Here is an 18,222-nt window from a genome sequence, read left to right on the forward strand (position 1 = left end):
GGACTGCGCCTTTCTGATACCTGACCCCATGGTGGATGGAGCGCTGATAGATATAGTCATCAATGCCATCCATGTTGTCATCCAAACCCCAAAGCTGACAGAAGCTGTTGAGAGTCCTCAGAACACGCCCTCTCTTTGTGTCCTGAACAACATCCCAGGAACTGGATCCAAAAAGACTCCCAGTCGACTTCTTTGCAGAGGAAAACCAGATACTGTCTCGTAGAGAATAGTTACTGCATCACTGTGACATCTTCTCAGTCTGTGAGTAAAGACAGAACATGAAGTTGGAGTTAGTTTAGTTTGTTAACAGAGCAGTAGAGTTTATAATTCTACAAATAAAACAAAATAATTAACATTAAATGATAAAGAAAGTAGTGTCTACCGGCCAAATTAAGTGTGCGACTCAAATATGGTAAAACACTGTTGACTGTTTGATTAACTTGGTGAAACAAATGAGTGCAAATCATGACTCTTTGTTTGCTACAGAGATTATTTTCTTTATCACAAACCCTCGGCTGCAACACGCAGCCAAACAACAGAAACACACGTAAAGTCCCCCTAAATGTCGCGTGCGGGGACCAATGGGAAATTCCGCTTTTACAGATTACCAATAACGTACAGTTAATCGATCTGCGCAAAAGAGTCAGGAAGCTACGTGTAAATGATGTATGAAGTTTATTTAACTTATTAACTTAAATCGTAAGCAAAAAAAAAAAAGCTGTTTCCGCCCGGTCTCGAACCGGGGACCTTTCGCGTGTTAGGCGAACGTGATAACCACTACACTACGGAAACTCCGTGAAGGGGTCATGGACATACAAATAATTGTCCTTTTCACACTCATGTCATTACAGTATATCTTTACCAAAAGTTCAGACTTACAGTAGCCTATGTATACTAAATCGCTTGATTTACGGGTTGCGTTGACACAAGAGGCAATGGGAACTAATATTTATAAAGATTTTAATCTCATAAAAGAAATAAACTTGGACGTTAGCTGGCAGACTTTGACGTGTTCATAACAAACATGGGTAGAAAAAAAAAAATATATATAATGTTTCCGCCCGGTTTCGAACCGGGGACCTTTCGCGTGTGAGGCGAACGTGATAACCACTACACTACGGAAACTGACATACTGGTACCACTTTGTCTTTACATGTACTCCATACTCTCCAGAGCAACTAACTACACCCATCAGGTAAATGTAGATGTAGAGGAGTAAAAAGTACAATATTTCATATAATGCTACAGATAGATGAATATGATAAATGAACAGACTTGTTGCTGTTAGCACATTGTGTTTTAATCTCATATTAAGGACCCTGCATGTTTAACAAGATATTTGATTTTTACCTCACTGATGTAAATATTACTCTTGTGAATGAATCTTGAGTTAAGATTATATGGTCATTTGTTATTTCCCAATATTTTCATGGAACTAAAAAGAGCTGCAGCTAATAATTACTGTCTCAATTAATCGATTGATAATGATTGTTTTGTCAAAGAACTTAAAAGGTCTACACACAAATAAACACACCCACCAGGCTCATGTGTGTGTTTGGATGTAGTAATAAGTGTTATCAGCTGCTCCCTCAGTGACTCAGTAATGTGACTCTGGATGTCATCTGCTATCATTTCTAAATCTCTTATTCATCAGAGCTGGTGACCACCTAAGATTTAATTTGAACAAAAATAAATCTAAATGTAAACTAAAGTCACGTACCTCACTGACTTTTTTTCACAGTGGCTACAATGGAGGAAGTCTACCCATGTGGGTTTGTTTGTGTTTCTTTTTAGACTGTTTTTGTTCCTCTTTGCCTGTTGCAAAAGTTTTGGAAATCACAAGTTTGGCTGAAAGCCCCTCTGAAAGCCCACACAGTGTGTACATGCTGGGTGAAATCAACACGGTGATTCCCCTCCTGGACTATTGAGAAACAGTTTTGAGGGGAACGATTTCTTGAAATTTGACCGTTTACTGCTTTTGAGTCAGTTAAACATACAACAACTAGTGGTTCTACTACCACTGGTGCTGATACAGCTTCTGACAAGGGAGTACTGGGAGGTTTTTCAGTTGAGTGGTGGAAGAAGTACTCAGATTCATTACTTAAGTAAAAGTTCTGCATCCAAAATCCTACTTAAGTAAAAGCACATAAGTATCAGTAAAAGTACTTGTTCTGCAGTAAAATGTCTCCTGTGACTGACATCTGATTCTATCTGACATTATTAGATTGTGTGAATGTTAGAGCAGCATTTTACTGTTGTAGCTGTTTGAGGTGGAGCGAGTTTTAACTTTATATACAGTTAGCTAGTTTAGTCCAGTGGTTCCCAACCTAGGGGTCGGACCCCCCCCCAATGGATAAATATGAGGGGTCATGAGATGATTAATGGTAAAGGAAAGAAGAAAAAAAACAAACTTCTGATTCAAAACAATGTATTTATTACCTGGACTTTCCCCTAATCTTTGATTTTTTTGTGAACTATTACTTAATTTTGTGAAATATTAAGAGATCAAGCAAGTATTGACAAGACTGAAATGCACTGTGTACCCGTCGTTGTTCCTCCCCTATTTTCGATTAATCAAGAAAATAATTGAGAGATTAATCCATAATGAAAATAATCGTTAGTTGCAGCCCAACTCGAGCATTTCTATTTTATGCTATTTTACACTTCTACTTCATCACATTTCAGAGGGAAATATCATACTTTTTACTCAACTTTGGCTGCTGCTACTACTTTGATGCAGACAACTATTGCTATTATTATTAAATTTAAATATTATTATTCGTATGTTAACAGTATTATTATTTTTCCAACAGTTGACGAGTGAACGCAACAGTATTTCCTTGTTTCTTTTTCCCTGTGATGAAGTTACATTAGTTTCAAAGACACAAAGAGGAACTAACTCTTGTGATATGTTGATGACATACTGCACTACACACACACACACACACACACACACACACACACATTATATAAGCCTCATGCCTGTTCCTTTTTATCTCAGTTGGACTCTGTCGGTCCGGTGTATCTCAACATGGAGGGGAACTACGTCAGGCATGTGGAGCTGTTGGGCTTCGAGAAACGTCTTTACCCGAGTCAGCACTATGTGAGACTCAACACATTTACTCTACCGACGCAAATTCTGCTAAAGAGGCTTCACATCCTCTTAAAATATTCAAGTTCAGAGAAATTATTTTTGAAATAGCCAGTAGTACTGAGTCAAAGTTCAGAATCTAAATAGAGAAGCTTGAATCAAGTCTTTGAAAATAATAGATCTTGTTGTGTTTAAGTGTAATATAATGTCTGTACTGTCTGTATGTGCAGGTGTACATGCTGATGGTGAAATGGAGCGACCTCTCTGAGAAGCTGATCTACAGGACGTATCCTGAGATCCACACCTTGCACGTGAGTTCCTCTGCACTACAAAATAAAAGCTCGGTGGAAACAAAATAAAAGCTCGGTGGAAACAACATCAGTCTGACCAGATTCATAATCAACCTTCTACAAATGAATTAAAACAAAATAAAATGCAGTTCTTGAATCTGTGCTCAGAAATGTTTTATGTTTTGGTGACAGAAATCGCTGAAGGAGATGTTTCCCATCGAGTCTGGTGAAATAGAAAAGAGGGACAGAATCATCCCTTCATTACCAGGTAAAAACAATCATAACTGTCACTACATGTAAGCTGTCTGGATGTAAAAGAGTACAAATGGTGTCACATTCTGTCACCACTTGTTTTTCTGCCATCAGGGCAGTTCAACTCTCGTTTCTGCATTTTGGTTTTGTAGGATGAGATTCAGCTTGGTTACTTAGTTGTTATGACAAGCTGCAGAGTGGAGAGGTCAAACCGAATCTGGCACCATGACTAGTATTAAAAGATAAGTATGAAGTAGATGAGCATTTTAAAGAGGAAGGCAAAATTGACCAACCTCATATCATTTTCAGTCAAAAAAACCCTCTGCATGCTGTAATGTTCTTTCAGGAAGCACCTGTGGCCATTAAAAACATGTGGGTGAATCTACTTCTCGTTTTCATATTTGTTAAAGCAACTGAGCAAAGTGCAACAAGGTGTAAATCACATCAGTGTGCTAAGGTTTTTCGTTGCTGCTGTGAGCAGCAGTTAAAGCTGAAATTATAACCACACAAGACAAAACCAGACATGCTAGAAAAGAACACGGAAACAAACCACAATTAGTCATTTTTACATTTCTGTTTGTGTACGGGTTAGACAAACACAATACAACATGTTAATTAGTGAGCTTTAGAGGTGTTGGTAGCTGGATTTTTAAACTTTGGACAGAGCCGGAGTAGCTGTTTCCCCCTGTTTTCAGTCTTTTTACTAACTTCCTCCTTTCACTTTTTAATTATAGCCAGGTGTCATAAAAGAAACACTAACATTGAGCAGGTCTGTGTTTTGACCAGATCATTTTCTGTTCTGGTTCAGAAGTTCAGGGCGAGTTTTCATGAAAACAGAACTCAAACTGCACACATTCCTGTTGTGAAACTTTAATTACAAAACAGTTCTTGCAAAGAAGAGTAAGAGAAGCAAAGACAAAACCTCAATCTTGATGCAACAGCAGCCTAACTGCAAGTCTGGAAATTTCCACCTCTTGAAAGTCACATACGCAAGGTGAGTGGAGCTCATGCAAGCTGGAAAAGAGATTTTAAAAAGCCAGAAATCTTAAAGCACAAGGCAGAGTAACCACTGAGCCCTTAGTTGTAATAAGCACATCTATTAATCCCCTGCAAATAACTAAATTGGTAATTTTGTGCGATTAAACAAGTAAAATGCTAAACAAAGCTTACAAATTAGTGGATGCATTTAATTATGTACTAGATACTAGACATTTTCTGACCATACATTTGCAATCGGCACAGTTATGGTACCAACCAGTTCTTGAAAATATTTAACTATTATAATATTGTATTGTCATCCTAACTTAACAACTTTCTCTATTTTTTTACAGAGGTGTCATTTTGATGATACAGTATTAAGCATAAATTATTTCTGAGTTCATAAAAACATAAACAGAACATAACAAAATGCATAACACATATGTCTACTTTGTCATCTTCTTCAAACTACCGGCTGACTGAAAGGTGTTTGCTGCCCTCTACAAGAGGAGAGGATATAATATAATACATTAAACATGCTATTAGTATTAGTAGTATTAGTAATTTGTGCACACAAAGAGAGCACAAATTTGTTTGGTTTCTATCCACGGCACCTCCTGGGCTCCGTGGTTGATAGAACTGTTTTGTATTAGGGAGAACTTATATCAAATGATGCTCCGTCATTGTACCGTGTCTTTTACTATGATATTTTAATTGTACGAACAAATAAAAGACATACTTTCTGCCCTGTCTGCATGTACAAAAAACCCATCTATAAGTTACTGGGTACTTCTTTTCTCTACTGCTCTGCTGTCCAGCTGATGTGATTGTGTCTGTGTCCTCAGCGCCACGTTGGCTGGACAGCCAGAAGTCGACAGAAACCAGGCAGAGCACCTTAGCGGAGTACTGCCACTCTCTCATCAACCTGCCGCCACACATCTCCCGCTGCAAACTACTCACCACCTTCTTCAAGGTCCGACCCGAGGACGAAAACCCACCTGCCCCAAACACGTCAGTATATCACACACACTTGTGTTTCCTTTATAGCTGATGTATTTGATAGTAGAACTGACTTGGGAGATGTATCACTTCAAAATTAATAAGTCAAACAAACTGAAAAAAAATAAAATAATGGCAGATCTGTAAATTGATGATAATTTCCTCTTTAGACTGAAAAGAAACGAGACGTTTGTGGTGTCCAGGGAGTTGGCCAGAGGCAACGCATCTGGTAAGAGTAATTTTACAAACTGCTTCACTAAATTCACAACATGTATAAAATTACAGCTTTGATTGTTAACAACCTTTTGGAAATAGAGCAACAGCAAGCTAATAACTTCAGTTGTAACCTACAGGGCTTGACTTTAGCTCCAGCTACGGGTTTTGGAACAGGCTACTGGATTAATTTTGAAATTGTCCAAATCAGTTTCCTGTAAATGTTGCAGGTGTTTCCTGAAATGAAAAGAGACTATTGTGTTTTACCTCTCAGAGATTTCTGGTCCCATCATATTGGACACCTACAGAGTGGTCGCAGACTTCGAAAAGACGTCCAAACACGAGATCGATCTGCACACCGGAGACCTGGTGGAAATTGTGGAGAAAAATCAGAACGGTGAGAAGAGTTAAACAATTAAAGCCCAGCGGTCATTACAAACTCATGCTCTGCAGCCAAACTTTGTTCAACACCACATAACTTTATTTTTATGAAGAGCAGAGACCCCAGTGTTTACAAAGATATTAAATCTGTCCATTTGATGGAATGATGCAGCCATAAACAACATGGAGTCATGGGTTGAATGGGTGAAGGACAGTCAAACTGTAAGCAGATAAAAAGTCAGTCAGTCCATTTTAATGGTGTATTCTACTGTATTCTACTACATGTGTTCTACTGTCGCTGTCTCTAAGTGTCCTCTAAGTTAAGATACTCAGCTGAATATGAACATATCTGGAAAGGTATACGCAATACTCCTTAATCCTTAATAAATTAGGCCAGGGTTTGAGCTGCTGTCTTGCTGTTATGTTAAGGTTGGTGGTTCTGCCAGTGTGAGTCTAAACAAGGCTGGGTTCCTTCGTCCTACTTGGAGCCTCTGGACGGACCGGAGGAGGCCGAAGAAGCTGAACCAAACTATGAAGGCAGGCGGTTTACATTGTTTTCTTAACTAAATGCATTTTCAGTCTTCCCCCATGTGTCTCTTTAACAGTGTTGTGTGTCCCTGCAGGAGAGCTGCACGTCACCATCAAAGCCTACAAGGCAGAGCAGGAGGACGAGATCTCTCTGGATCTCGGTGAAACCATCGAGGTCATTCACAAGCTGCTGGACGGCTGGTGGGTCGTCAGGTATGATCTACACACACACATTGAATATTTTTATAATAACAAAATTCAAATGACAATGTGAAAATGATGTGACAATGCGAAAGGTGTCTCTGGTAGTGATGAACCTACAGAGAATTATCACCTGAATCTGCAGCTCCCCTCGGCTTTACAGAGTTTTATACTGAGTTTCATCTCATTGACTATCTGTCCGGTCCACAACTTTACTGTTTTGGTTCACTCTCACCGCTCTCAGTGTCGTTTTTCGGACGCAGCAACACAGCCAGATATTTCCCTCAGGAGTTGGTGGAGACCAAAACAGAGCTAAAAGAGAGTGAATAATGGACTTACAGTCATTGGGTGGCCACAAACACCACTCCAAATGAATGATAATGTTGCTCCATGTCTGCTGGATGTGTAAATAATAAGCAAGTGTTTGCTAACAAGTTTTTGTCCCAATACCCTTCTCCTTTTTCAGAGTCGCCTTTGCATGTGTTGCATGCTTGCTAACAACTGTTGGATGTTAACATAATGATGCTGATAGGTCTTTTAGGGTTTTTTTTTTTTTTTTTTTTTTGCTTTCTTATGGCTTCATTACTTTGGGTGTGTTTTTTTGGGGGGGATTTTTGGATTTGTCTGGATATTTATATTTATTTATTCATTAATGTATGTATTGATTCTTCATTCTCCGGGGACCATGGATATTTGACAAGATATTTCACTTTGAACCAAAGTATTGGACCAACAGCCTTACACTGCCATCTGTACAATCACGTTATTTCTGATTCTGATTCTCATATTAATATTTTCTAAAACTCATCCTTCAGTTGTACTTTTTAGTAAATCTGGATACTTAATTTTTTTATTGTTATTTATTGTTGTAAATGTTGTTGTTTTTTTTACAGGAAAGGAGATGAGACCGGTCATTTCCCCTCCATGTTCCTGCAGAAGGCCGGCAAGAGAGAGAAATACGAAGCCGAGAGGTTGAACCTGCAGGGACAGAAACCACCACCTCGCAGGTATGTTGGAGTTTACACAGGATGACTGTAAATAAAAATATCATTCAAATGTTACAACTTAAAATATATATATATATATTTATATATAACTCTTTCACTGTAATAACCAGTTCCTCTGTGGCCTCTGGTGTATTTAGTCACTTCAGACAAAAAGAGAAGTGGGTTCTCTCTTACTCTCTCGCACCACTGATTTTCATTCCTCTTTGCTGCTGACTGCCATGAATTCATCTGTTTCTGGGACAAAACTAACACTTCTCTTTGAAAATAGATTATTTTACGAGAGAATAAGTAGTAATAGTTTTGGTCTGTTTGCACTCATCTGATAAACATGTTGAGTGTAATTTGACCAAAAGCACAAGTATATTATACAGTATATTACATGTATTGAGTTAACTATTTTGGTTGGTTCTTTAAAATGTGTTCTTGTAGACAGATTATTTCTACCAAATGAGTTTTTAAGTCATTTACACTTCCAAGCAGTTAGCTAGTGGATTTATGATGCACAAAACACATTTTTAGTTTTTACAAATCTAAAAAATGAAAAAAAAACAAACAAAAAAAACAAAAAACAGTGAGTCATAGTATTGTTTTAATATTCTTGCCCCCAGTCATATAAAAAGGTATTTATTGTTATCTCCTAAAGTGTCAAACTGACAGACAGACAACCAAAATGCGTGTAAAAATATCAGGATCAAAACTTCAATCTTTATCAGGAAACAGAGCCCTGGAAGGTTTTTGACACAGAGTTTGAGGCTTAAACGCTCCACAAACATGTTTTTTTGCTTTCTCGCGGCTTCATTACTTTGTGCGTTTTTTTTTAGATATTTTTGGATATTTATATTTATTAATAATAATAATAATAATAATAATATATTTATTACCAATTCCACAAGCTTATAGCCTTATAGACAAGCTGCTGTATACAGTAGATCTTGCAGGGATGAAAAAGTTGTATTGATTTGAATTGAATCATCAACATTCTAACATTCTCATGTAAAAGTGTACTGTTAGCATTTATACTGTTATCATGCTAATAATTAGCATGTACTATTTAGAAACTTAACATGAGTTCAGTTATCACACTTGTACACATGTAGCGTTCAGCATGTTAGTTATTTTTTATGTTAAAATGCTAGCCTGCTAACATCCAAGTAATTAATTAATAACCCAAGTACACATGAGTTCAAGTTCAAAGTTTATTTGTCATTTCAACTATTAAAAAAAATACACAAACTGACATAATCAGACATGTCTAACATCTTCTTACTTGAGAAATGTGATGCTACTTTCATGCTGGTTCTTCCCTTTTACAATAAAAACACTTGCAGGCCTAAACACAATTATTTCTAGTGATGAAATGGTTAATTTTCAGATTAATTTTAAAGGCATGTTTTTTTTTTTTCTTCCATCTCACTGTTAACATTTTGAAACTCAAGAGTTAAGAGGAAACTCTGGGATTTGGGACCACTACTGTGAGATCAGCACCCACCACCTCTACTTACCAGTCCAACTCTGTGTGTCCTTCTCCGATCTCAGGTCCACCATCCGAAATGCAAAGAGCATCCACAAGAAGCCTCGTCAGCAGCTCAGCCAGGACGCCTACCGCAGGAACAGCCGCCGATACCTTCAGCAGAAGGGCGGCCACCTTGCCGTGCCGCACAGGAACTCCAGGAACGCTGAAAAGTCACCGCTGAGGGAGAGGAAGAACCAGGGTAATGAACACATGTTCATACTGACACGTTTAAACAGCTCAGGGCAGTTTGTTTGATCAAACAAAGCTTAGCGCAGAATGTGGCAAACAAATACTTGCACACTGGCACAGCAATCTACCCATAAAACCACTCTGAACACACATATCTGACTTAATCATTTTGTTATTTGTAACCAACAGAAAACATTCCCGAGCAGTCTGGCTCCAGTTCGGAGAGCGAGCTGAAGAAGGAGGCTCCGGTCATCCCTCCCCGACCCAGTCCGGAGCTCATTCTGGAGCGCTGCAGCGACAAAACCCGCAAGAAAGTCAGCATCCACAAGTCACGCTCCAGCTCCACCAGCTAGCACTGGATTCACCGTATGTCGTAAAAGTCTCAGTAGAATAGCCTTTTGAGAGCTTTTTTTTCTTTCTTTATTTGTTGTAGACGGTTCAAACACAAGTGTAAACCAATGGGAGATCAGTCAGAGGGAGAAAGGCAAGAGGTCATTTGAGTAAAAGTTACGGAATTTAGAAAGTACTAAGAAAATAAATAGGCTAAGTCATGTTTTATTATTTTTTAACTGACATATTACAATGGTGTGGGAACTTGCCAAAAGGTGAATGAATATATATATATATATATATATATATATATATATATATATATATATATATATATATATATATATATGTGTGTGTGTTTTTCATTTAATTGTGACTTTAAAGAATAAGTCTATATTGTCTTTATTGTCAAAAAATTCCATGTAAAGACCAAAACCAACAATATATTAGTCCACCTCGCAGTACTTTCTGACTTCCTCTCTGTGGCTGTCAGCTTAGGCGTTAATCTTCAAAAAACACCCCACAGACATATAGTTTATAGTAATTTCCTAAAACAGCTGGTCACTGTAGTTTTTATCAAACATAAGGAACTAGTGCATTTGTTGGGGACTATTTTCAGCTGCGGATTAATCCACATTTGGTGCTGTAGTGAGTATTTGGGGCAGCAGGACGAATGGTAGTGAAGGAACATGTCACCCAGTGCAACAGTGTGGCTCACTGATGTGTTTTAATAGTTTTTGGACCACAACGGAGCTCTATGGCTCAGAGGAAGAAGATATATCCGGCTTTGGATACACACATAATACGTGTTGTTTTAGTCTTTTCATGGGATGTATTAACAATAAGAAAAATATAGAATAGCACCAGTGTTATCCTTTAAGCCACTATGTGTAGGTTTTGAAAAATCTTTACTTTGGTGCCATCTGGTTGTCATATCAAGAATAACACTGTGGCAGACAGCAGACAGACAGACACAGAATGAAGGATGAAGCACATGGAGCAAATTGTCAAATTTTTCTACAAACAAAAACTAAGTTTAAAGATACACTCACTGAACTGATTCTGATTTGACACTCCCAGACTTTCCTCCCTCAAAGCACCCCTGGTTGCTAATCATTATCTCAGGCCAGTTGTCTTGTGATGCTAACTTTATTATCAGATTTTTCTGCCTATATTTATTTTATGACACTCAATGTAACTAATCATTTCATAACGCTTAAACTGTCCTTTTGTGATCAGGACATAAATAGCTCATTATCTGAAGAGAAGAAATGGCTTCGGTGACAGTATCATTGGGTTTAGGCCTCATACAATATAACTTAATGATGAAGTATGAGCGTGCATTATCTCTATATAATGAGACATTTAAAGCAAAGGTTTGATATTTTGAGAAATGCACTTATTTGCTTTCTGGTGGAGAGTTAGATGAGAAGATTAATACCACTCTAACAACTGTCTGGTAGATATGAAGCTACAGCCAGCAGCCAGTTAGCTTAGCTTAGCACAAAGAGTGGAAACGGGGGCAAACACCTAGCCTGGCTCTGTCTAAAGATAATCCACCTACCCACACCTCTAAAGGTGACTTTATTAACACGTTATATGTTGTTTGTTTAATTCGTACAAAAAAGCAAAGTCTAAAAACAACAATTAAGGGTTTTATAGGGGGTTACGTGCTGAACTATTTCTTGACTCTGAGCAGCTTCTAGTCAACCAGTGGAAAATCAAGAAAGTTACCGGTCCAGACCATGAAACGGTCCGCCACGTTACCCCCATAAAACAGCAAGTTGTCGGGTTTACACTTCGTTTTTTCAGCAGATTAAACAAACAAGATATAATATGTTAATTAGGTGGATTTTGTTACCGTTGGATAGAGCCAGGCTAGTTGTTTCCCCCTCTGTTTCCAGTCTGTATGCAAAGTTAAGATAACGTGACATCAAACCTCTCATCTAACTCTCAGCAAGAAAGCAAATAAGTCCTGGTCTTCAAAAACAATATTTGATATCTCCAGAAAACATTTAATCATTAAGTCTTTATCTCAAAATATTACAATCACACCTAAATTTGAGCACAATTTGTTAAGTAGAGATCTCAAGTTAACTGGCCTAAAATATTTTTAGCCATCATAGCCGCTCTGGGCTTCTGTAACAAAATTGCCAATACTCGCTTAGATTTTACTCCAATCCAGTAGCACTTCTTTTGCTTCGGTTTGATGCGTTCAGCTCTACCTCGCTGTTAGCTGCTGGTGTTCACAATCGCACTGCAAGAAAAAGAAGCTACGAAAAAGCTATATTTCCTAGTAAAAGGTGAATTTATTTGGTTGCCATGTTATGATGGTTTTTGTTGGAAAAAAAGAATGTAGAGCTTTGTTTTTTATTTATTTGCTTAATACATGTATACAATAATAAAAACATTAAGTTTTAATTTCTGCAGTTATGATTGTTTCCTCAAATCATTCTCAAATCTTGCAAAAGGTTTCAGCAGTGCCTCCTGCTCTGAAAAGATGCACACACAAAAGGTCACTTTGGGTTTGTATTAAAGATCTCTGCTTATAAAATATTTATTGGAACTTTGACTCATTAACATAGACGGCAAACTAACCCTTCTGAAATGAAATCTTTCACTTATATTCTCCTGCTCTAGGTCAGACCACATCTTTTCATAAACCGAGTTCTGTAAAAGCAAAGTGGACGAAGGTTTCCAGGTTTTGTGCGACAAACAGGACAGAAGCAGGTTACAGAGAATATAGGTCTGTCTTTAAAAAGCCTCAAAATCAACAAGCTGCAGCACATGAGGCTGAGGATGCCGAGGACAAAAAGTTGATTTTATCATCCGAAGTTCCAGTTCTCACTCTGTTTGGCTGACACCTATACCTTTATAACTTCTCACTCCAACAGACTTTTGCATTCTATAATAAATATCCCCAGCAAATATTTCATTATGTCACGATATAGATTAGATAATCCCCAGAGTGGAGACTAGGTTGGTCGCCTGTCCACAGTGGCAAATATACTGTTAATGTAGAAATACAGAAATATAAGAGTAGACATATACAGAAAAAAAATGTTGAAATATTTTGAAGGCATTTATGTCCTGCTTAATTACCAACATTTATTTATTCTTTCTTTCAGCATTTATATACCTATTGATGAGTAAGTCATTTTTCTAATATGTTCTTCTCCCACATTTCTTTTTTTTTTTTTTTTTTTTAAGAAACAACTATATAATACAATTTGTAGTCGTGCCATTGGGATTTTCTGGATATCTACTCATTAGCTGAAAAAAACGTTAAACGATGGTGAAAATATTGACCCCGACGTGATTTGAACACGCAACCTTCTGATCTGGAGTCAGACGCGCTACCGTTGCGCCACGAGGTCCTGCATTCCCACTCTAGATCCGTGGGTACATAAACATGGATACACTCCCAAGCATCGCGTGTGCCTCAATTTGCTTTTATATTGTTTCTAAATCTCCACGGTAAAACATTAATCAGCAACCATGAAAAAATATTGGGAAAAAAGCAAAACAAAACAGCAGATAGCTTGCAAGCTAAGCCCTAGCTAATGTTAGCGAGGCTTAGCTAGGTTAGCCAGCTAATATGAACAAACGGTATAAGGGAAGAAAGTAGTTTCTTAACAGTTTGGAAAGAAATAACCGTTAATTTAACTGCAGCGTTAATTGTTAAATGTCCAGAAGAAGTATAGAGATAGTGAACACGGCATCGCTGACCTGCCAACTAACGACAGCACAAACTGTAGGCTATATAACGTGATGCAAGTTATCGATAACTGTGTTATTAATGTTAAGCTAGTCAACGTTAGCTAACTAACGTCCAGGACACAACAACCGAGTTAACCGCCACTGAAGCGAGAGGGAGAGCTGACACGTCAGATAGGTACGTAACCGATGGGGTAAGATGTTCAGTGGTAAAAGTTGACAATAATAAAATTAATTCTGTGAGCAATTTATTTCATAATTTACGTTACACCGCATTAGACGATAAATTGAGTCATGATGAGAGCCAGCGTGTGGATCCCTGGTGGTCTAGTGGTTAGGATTCGGCGCTCTCACCGCCGCGGCCCGGGTTCGATTCCCGGTCAGGGAACTAGTGTTTTGTTCGTTTACGTTACTTAAACATAATTAAGTACAAAAACAAATCTGAATAAACAAATAAATACAACAAATACAAATAAAGAAATAAAATAATACATTTTTAAATACATGCTGAAATTAATATGAAATCAACAATTAAATGCATGAATAAATAGAAATCTAGAAATTAATTCGACATATACATATATCTATACTTTTGCGTTTATTTATTTCTGTATTTCTACATTAATATTTGTATTAATTTATGTTTATTATATGTATTGGATCTGTATTTGTTTATTAGCCTGTACTTTCAGTTTCACACACTTTTTAAATCTGTTTTTATCCCTCTCTCTCTGCCTATTAAAATCTTTCAGTAATTTTCGACATACAAAAAAAAAGTTCAGTGGTAGAAAGTAATTAAATACATTTACTCAATTAAGTACTTAATATTCACAGCTATTTGTACAATTCACAAAGTATATGGCCTAAATATTGTGATGTATATAGCTTTTGACTATCTCATTCTATTGTATTTATTACTTTAAACAGAAATGTATCTGGGTCCTATATCTGTAGATTGTTTCTTGTACTGCTGTGACGCGATTTTGCCCTCTGGGGATCAATAAAGTCTTATCTTGTATACTTTGACATATGCATTACTGTAGAGCATAATACAATTCAGTACGATATTAAATCATCAGTCTAATCAAACATAAATAAAAGTGAGGTGGAGATACACAAAAAGACATGGTTTACATACGGAAATATATTACATCATCATTTAAATATCAACAATGTTACAGTAATACTCCAATAGTATGGTGACAGTTGTGATAATAGTGATGCTTGCATTCAAAAATCAATCATTAATTCAGGACAGAGGACAGATCGGTGTTAAAATAGAGAAGCCCTTTGGCCTCTTTCTGTTTCTGCATCTTCCCTCCATCTCTGCAGAGATTGCGTGTCGAGGCTGCTGCAGAGAGAGATATGTCAAGATACACAGATTTAAGCAGGGGAGCACCGGACGTGAGGTGATAATCCCTTCCTTTCAAAATAAACTATGGAAAAAGTAATGCAATTCTTAAACCAAAAATGTGTATGTGGCAAATCCCTACAGGACAATAACAAGTTCAAGTATTTTTAAAAACACAGTGATTGGTTGTATTAAATATAAAGTCAAATTACAGCTAATGAAATGTAACTACAAAGCAGATACTTTCATCAATTATTAGTACTGCAGCCTACTGTGGTGCATTGTAAGACTCCATGTGTTCCAATAATGATGTTTACCTTTATTTTACCAGGAAGTCCCATTGAGATCAAAAGTCTCTTTTACAAGAGAGACCAAGGTAGCAGCCGTACAAAATCACAACATGATATACAAAAATCCACAATTAATCAGTAGAACAGCTATTCAAAAACAGCAATATTGTAGTATTTAACCTCTAATAAATTATACACAAGTTGAGTTACATCGGAAATCAACCAACAATACAGAGAGCATTCAGTCAGCGTCTGCTTTACAACATGCACAACTGGATAAAATCACACACAAAAAATGTCTAGGTGTGTTCCTCGAGGTCATTATCAGTGTTGGAAAGTAACTAAATACATTTACTCAAGTGCAGTACAATTTTTAGGTATTTGTACTTTACTTGAGTATTTCCATTTTCTGCTACTTTATACTTCTATTCAGAGGCAAACATCGCTTATATTGCTCCTCCACATTTATTTAATAACTTTAGTTCAGAGTTACTTTCCAGATTCAGATTAATAATACAAGATATAATCAATAACAACAAATAAATATGATGTATTGTTATAGGTTAAGATGAGATAAAACTTCATTCAACCAAAGGGAGGAATTCGCAATCTATCCAGTATATAAAGTCATTAAAATAGTGTGCACATTAATTCATCAATAATTATAATCCAATAATATAATATGCACTGGTCATAATATGTATATCTTGAGATTAAACGTAGGTGCTGATGAATAGTTCACTAGTCTATCCTGAGACAGCCCAAACAATTTAAATTTAAATAATTTTATTATTTTAGAATAACATCTTTTGGCTTCGAAAATTATTCAAACCAAACAATTTGAATAGCTTTGACAGGAAAATCTCTCTTAAATGGAACTGTTACAACTCATGGCGGTGGAAAAGAAGCCGAAAAAAGTTCGCGGCTCTTATTTTGAAAACCGACGGAAACGCTTTTTTCCCTTCTTGTCGCTAGCTTGATGCTAGGAGCTGCAGACTGCGGTCAAAGAGAAGGGGACTCGTTGCTCCGGTTCGTACTTATCTAAATGCCACCGGACACCGACAGCGACCTCGGACCGGACGGACGGACGGGCAGCGGGACCGCGACGCACGGGACTCACCGGGAACATGGCGGCGGGAACAACAACCTGCTCGGTACCGTAGCGACGAAAACTCAGAGGAACGACGCTGGTAACGAAGGAGCATCACTTAACACAGGTCAACGAATATCAGCATAATACCTTAGATCAGCTAAAGCTAGATAGATTAGCTAGACAGAGATAAACAAATCTATCTATAGATAAGCAAATCTATCTATCTATCTCAGTATTCCTAGCATGATCTTGTAATGATCCTGTGGTGACTTGCATGGTCTCTGATGATGGCCTGCCTATAATAGCCTATAGCTATAATATCTTATTTGGCATCTATGTATTCATTAACTGCTATAATTAAGTAATTATTATATGTAGGCTACTGCATATGCTGTGGAACACAATTCCATGTTACGGTATAAAAATATAGAATATTTTGTTCTTAAATAGTTATTCACTTTCTCCCTTTCTTTCCTCTCTTCTAATTTCCCATAATTTCTTCTCCCTCTTTCTTTACCTTTTCTCTGTTTCTTATTTTCCTCTGAGCATCACTTGTTTCTTCCGCTTACTCTCTCCAGGTCAGTTCAGATCTTTAAAAAACAAAACAAACACAATAAAAACACAATAAGACAATTGACAGACATCAAAAGTGCTGATACTACCCGTGCAATACAGGATACAGTAAAAAGGTTAATGTGATAAAAGAACAAATAAACTGCAACAGTAAGAATAGAGAGGAGAGAAAGTGCTAAGCTGTGTGGTGAATCAAGAGGCAGTTAAGAGGTTTACTGCACGTTGGAGAAATTAAAACTTGTTGCACCAAATTTTTGGCAGCCTGCATCTCTGAGCAGAGAGGAGGATGTCCAATTCCCTCAGATTTGCGATGATGGTATGTGGACGATACAATTATCACATCTACAGCAAAAGAAGGGTTTGCAGAAAGAATAGATCATATGTTTGGTTTCTGGTAGTTGAATGTAAATAGTGATAAAGCTAGTGTTACTGTTTTTGGAAAATAAAAGTAAAGCTGATATTAGCAAGCTAAAGTTTGTATGTAATAAACAAAATTTAGAGATTGTCCATGGCTTGAAACGTCTGTGTGTCATAATGGTTTATTATAAGACTTGCCATTGAGGAGCCGTACAAGCAGGTCTCAGAAGTCAGAATCAGAAACAGGTTTATTGCCGAGTAGGTTTTCACATACAAGGAATTTGCCTTAGTGTTGTGGTGCATAACGGTAAAAAAATATTTTAATAAAAAGGAGAAAATCGTCACATTTGTGAAGCTGGAACCATGAAATGTTTTTGCATGAAAAAACAAAAAAAAAAACAATGATCAAAATAGCTGGCAATTAGTTTTCTGTCAATCAACTAATCACTTAATCAGCTAATCGTTTCAGCTGTACTTGTATTTACTTTTGGGTAGTTTAATTTCTAACAAAACATATGTTTTTATGCTCTTCATATGATTTGTGTGCAAAAATTTTGTAAAGCAACTAGAACCTAAAGCTGTCAGAAAAATGTAGTTGAGTAAAAAGTGCAATATTTCCCTTTGAAATGTAGTGAAGTAGAAAGTGGTATGAGAAGAAAAGACTCAAGTAAGTACCTTAAATGTGTACTTCAGTACAGTACTTGAGTAAATGCACTTGGTTACATTGCACCACTGCAGGAATGCAAAAACTTGCAAAGTGGTGTAACATCAAATGCAAATAATAAGTAAAACTACCCTATTTTTTATTAAACATGTTGCTTCAGCTAACGTATTGTTCATCATGACCAATTATATTTTGTACAATCGCT

The 18,222-nt window shown here is 37.0% G+C and overlaps 2 protein-coding genes and 4 non-coding genes across 8 annotated transcripts in view; 3 read left to right on the top strand and 3 right to left on the bottom strand.

Moving 5' to 3' along the window:
- The first annotated feature begins 47 nt into the window (after positions 1-47).
- ncf1 (neutrophil cytosolic factor 1) lies at positions 48-10,189 on the top strand. Of its 2 annotated transcripts, none has more exons than XM_044222589.1 (12): positions 48-261; positions 3,002-3,103; positions 3,322-3,402; positions 3,574-3,649; positions 5,457-5,622; positions 5,781-5,839; positions 6,098-6,220; positions 6,634-6,741; positions 6,828-6,945; positions 7,827-7,940; positions 9,477-9,652; positions 9,832-10,189. In XM_044222589.1, exons 2-12 carry the CDS (start codon positions 3,032-3,034, stop codon positions 9,993-9,995), a joined length of 1,257 nt encoding a protein of 418 aa, XP_044078524.1. In that variant the 5' UTR covers positions 48-261; positions 3,002-3,031; the 3' UTR covers positions 9,996-10,189. The 2 variants fall into 2 exon arrangements, with proteins under 2 accessions (XP_044078524.1, XP_044078525.1); XM_044222590.1 differs by lacking the exon at positions 48-261 and adding an exon at positions 1,177-1,195.
- trnav-aac lies at positions 720-792 on the bottom strand. The gene has a single exon. It is a non-coding gene; the product is annotated as a tRNA-Val (tRNA).
- On the bottom strand, positions 1,053-1,125 carry trnav-cac. The gene has a single exon. It is a non-coding gene; the product is annotated as a tRNA-Val (tRNA).
- Positions 10,190-13,237: 3,048 nt separating the features above from the next.
- st6gal1 (ST6 beta-galactosamide alpha-2,6-sialyltranferase 1) overlaps positions 13,238-18,222 on the top strand; it is a 29,681-nt gene continuing 24,696 nt past the window's right edge. The window contains exons 1-2 of one of the 2 annotated variants that reach the window (XM_044222578.1): positions 13,239-13,867; positions 16,306-16,547. The gene's annotated coding sequence lies outside the window, so the exon portion shown is untranslated. Of the gene's footprint in view, positions 13,868-16,305; positions 16,548-18,222 lie in introns of both variants that reach the window. The other variant, XM_044222581.1, reaches the window with a different exon arrangement.
- Positions 13,278-13,349, bottom strand: trnaw-cca. Its single transcript has one exon. It is a non-coding gene; the product is annotated as a tRNA-Trp (tRNA).
- trnae-cuc lies at positions 14,006-14,077 on the top strand. The gene has a single exon. It is a non-coding gene; the product is annotated as a tRNA-Glu (tRNA).

This window comes from Siniperca chuatsi, linkage group LG14 (genome assembly GCF_020085105.1).
Source record: "Siniperca chuatsi isolate FFG_IHB_CAS linkage group LG14, ASM2008510v1, whole genome shotgun sequence".
NCBI classification, from domain to species: domain Eukaryota; kingdom Metazoa; phylum Chordata; class Actinopteri; order Centrarchiformes; family Sinipercidae; genus Siniperca; species Siniperca chuatsi.